General features: G+C 48.1%; 1 protein-coding gene across 1 annotated transcript; it reads left to right on the plus strand.

Moving 5' to 3' along the window:
• Positions 1–2,170, plus strand: LOC308634403 (uncharacterized protein; the record flags this gene model as incomplete). Its single annotated transcript, XM_081268234.1, has 3 exons — positions 1–73; positions 676–738; positions 2,037–2,170. 3 exons carry the CDS (start codon positions 1–3, stop codon positions 2,168–2,170), a joined length of 270 nt encoding a protein of 89 aa, XP_081124360.1.
• Between the last annotated feature and the right edge of the window lie 1,623 nt (positions 2,171–3,793).

The following is a 3,793-nucleotide window of genomic DNA, read 5'->3' on the forward strand; positions in this document are numbered from 1 at the left end:
ATGCTGGGACTCCTGGGGCAAATAGCGGCTGACAACCTGGCCCGTCGCACTGAAAAGGCCACTGAGGGAGCTGGTAAGGACCTAGGGCTCCTTTCCCCCTGTGTGGGGTCAGGGCAGGCTTGACTGGGCCTATCCCAAGCTGATTCCAGGAATCAGGCCAGGCCTTGAGGCCCACTGAGGGCCCATTGGGAACGCTGGCCTATCACCCCACCAGGAGAGATGGAGCTATGGGGTGCAGATGCTGGGAGGCCAGTTTAGGGTGGAGCCCTCAGAGCCTCACTGCCCTAAGCAGCCCTCTCTACTTGTGGAGCCTAATCCAGCATCCAAGGTAGAAGAGAAGCCAGGCCAGATGAGGCTCCTGGGGACAGGTGAGGAACATAGGTGCTGGGTGAGCAGCTGGCAGTTTGGATCTTTTTCTCTGAAGACCTGGGAGACCTTCTGTGTCAAAACTGCCTGTTCTCAGTCCCTGCCAGACTGAGGAGCATGGAGGGCCCTGTGTCCTCATTGGGCTTCCTCAGCTCCCTTTCAGCAGCCAGGCCCTTCTGTGCCAGCCTGAATTGGCTGGGGGTGGCATCCTGGAGCTCCACCCTGGGTGTCCAGAGGTGCTGGGAAGGGAAGCAGGCTTCCTTGGTGACTTTGTCTCTGAATTTGTCTGAATTGGTCTCCTTTTTTCAGTTGATGCTCTGGGGGAAGCAGTGAAGGACGTGGTGGAGCACACCAATGAGGATGGAGAGCAAGGTACTGAGGGCTGGGGTTGGGGGTGGGGCAGAGGCAAAGAGGGAAGGAGAGAAGGAAGGAAAGGAAGGAAAGAGGAAAAGAAAGAGAAAAGGTTGGAAGGAGAGAAGGAAGGGCTGGGAATGTAGCTCAGGGGTAGAGAGCTTGCCTAGCCTGCATGAGGTCTGGGATTCAATTTTCAGTACTCAACATGAAACCAAAAAAGAACAAGTCCAGCATATAGTGGCATATGCCTACCATCCCAGCCACTGAGACTGAAGCAAGAAGATTGTGAATTTGAGGCTAGCATAGGCAACTTAGGGAGATCCTATCACAACATCAAAGTAAAAGGGGTTGAAGATGTAGCTCAGCTGTAGAACATCCCAGGGTTCAATTCCTATTTCTGTAACAATAACAACAACAACAAAACCCCATAAGTTGAAGAGGTGGAGGACAGGATGAAGAAGGAAAGCTAGGTGGGGCCAATCACTTCTTTGCCCAACAAGGTCACCATCCCAACCCCCTTTTTGCATCCTTTCTGTTGGTATGCAATTATCTCTGAGTTTGATCATCAGTTCAGACTAATCCTTATGTTAAGGTTCCATCCAGGTAGTCCTCTCTGTGGAACATTAAAACCAGGTCACAAAAGAGATGTGGAAGCACACTGGGACAAAACATTTAAGATATAAAATGATAAGCCAGTTGCTGTGGTGCTCATCTGTATTCCCAGCCACTTGGGAAGCTGAGGCACAAGGATTTTAAATTCAAGGCCATCGTGGGGAACTTAGTGAGACTGTCTCAAAATAAAACAAACAGGGCTGGGGGTGTAGTTCAGTGGTAGGGCACTTGCCCAGCATGCAGTAAGCCCTGGGTGCAATCCACAGTACCACATACACACAAAAGCCACAGATGGTGGCAAAATGTTTATAATAGAAATGATAATCTGACCTAACAACCCAATATAAAAAAGAGCAAAAGATATAAACATAAAAATGAAGAATAAGTAGCCAGTGAACCCATGAGCAGATATTCAGTCTCATTCAAACTGAAGAAAGGCAAGTTGTTGGGGATATAAAACCAAATTTTTTTTTGCGGTACTGAGGACTGAATCCAGGGCCTTGTGCATGCTGAGTAAGCATTCTACCCCTGAGCTACAACCCCAGCCCCAGGAGAACCAGGTTTGAATTTATTCTGCCTTTGCTCCATGAGATGTGTCCAGGGTTGGTCCTGTCAGACTGCCCCAGCCCCCTGCCTCTCAAGGTGACATGCTGAGCACAGCGAGGGGTTCACCCTGACTTTTTCTCTGTTTTTCTTCCTGACAGCCCTTGCTGAAGCCTTAAAGAATGCCCAAGAGTCAGGAGAGAAAGTGGCGAAGGAAGTCACTGAGAGTGTGACCAACACTGTCACAGATGCTGTCACCCACGCCATAGAGGCCCTGGGCACACCAGGACAGTGAGCCTGTTGGCTTCCACAGCTGATCTTCTCTAAATCTCAATAAAAAGCCGTGAAATGTGCACACTGACTCTGTGACTTATTCCTCTTTCAAGGGAAACACTAGGCAAAGTTTTTGTTTGGGTGCTGGGGACTGAACTCAGGGCCTCACACTTGCTGAGCATGCACACTACCACTGAAGGGCACCTCCAGTCCCTGAGAAGGTATTTTTTGGCTTCGTTGTACCTCAACTGGAGAACCCACCAGCATGGCAAGCACCTGCCAGTGGGTCAGGTCGTTTTCTAGGATGAGTCAGATGATGCATCAGATGCTTCTGTGGTTTCTCCTGTCAGAAGGCAGCTTCCCTGCCCCTCAACCTGGTACTGGGGATTGAACCCAGTGAAGCTTTGCCACTGAGCTACATCCCAATCCTTTATATCCAAACCTTAACATCTTTTATTTTGAGAAAGGGTCTAAACTGGCAGGCTGGACTTGGACTTGTGATCCCTCTCTTCCAGGAGCCTCTGGAGTAGCTGCAATCACAGGCATGTGTCACCTCTGTGCCTGAGCAGCAAGCTGTTCCATTGTTATCTTCTGCTCTCTCCCTCCTTCCTTCTTACTGCATCCACCTCACTCATGCTAAACCTGTGTTCTACCATGATCTACCTTTCCATCCTGTGCTCCATGAAAAGACTGTTTCCCCAGAAAGTACAGTTTTCAGACACCTCGATGCTTGAAGGACACTTAGAGGGAGTACCTGAATTCATCTTTCATGTTCTTTGGGTCTTCCCTGAAACGTTCTTGCAGGAATCAGGAAGGTAACAGAACAATCTGATGAGAAGTTTGGCAGGGCAGGCTCCCACTAAGCTGCTTCACGTTGTGCAAGAGCCTCCGACAAGCATTTCTGCTGTATAGAACAGAAGAAGGATCAAGGAGGCCCTGAGTCCACTGTTGATTGGCCCTAGCAGCTGCTCTTACATCTCCACTGGGGCCTTGTGTCAGTACTGCACAGGTTACACATGTGTAAGCAGCATTGAGCTTAAAAGTTTGGAATACAAAGAGGAAATGAAGTGTAACAATAGAGCTGGGAGCTGTTTTCTTAGGAATTAGAAGAAAGGTGCTATGATTAAAGAAGGAATTAGTAGTTATAATATTTCCAGTCTTTTCTAGTGTTGGCCTCACAAATTTCTAATGGCCCTGGAATATCCAAAGTTTCAGCTTCGGAACACCTGCCACTGTCCAGCTAGAGTTGGGCATTGCATCTCAGTTTGGTTCCTGATGACTTTGAACTTGCCCTTTCTAAAACCTAAGCTGAGAGGGCTAAAATTATTGTGGTGGCCGAGTAAACTGGAACACCTGCTTTGAATGGCAGTTGGTTTTTAGGACTTTCTTTTCAGGTTTTCACAGGCACACACAGGGTCCAAAAGGGCACACACACAGATTTGTTGTAGCATGTCTGTAATACTGAGAGGTTGTTAGCCCCTAAAATGCTAGTCAGCTATCACATGGATGGCCAGTGATGCTGTTTATTAGGTGTGTCACATATAACATGGACTTTTTCTCTATTAATTCTACTATATTGTAAATTCTGTAGCTTAAAAAACGGGACCCAGGTCCAGTTGGCCAGCAAATATAGCATATGTTTGAA

Source organism: Spermophilus citellus, assembly GCF_964194105.1.
Source record: "Spermophilus citellus genome assembly, chromosome: 15".
NCBI classification, from domain to species: Eukaryota; Metazoa; Chordata; class Mammalia; order Rodentia; family Sciuridae; genus Spermophilus; species Spermophilus citellus.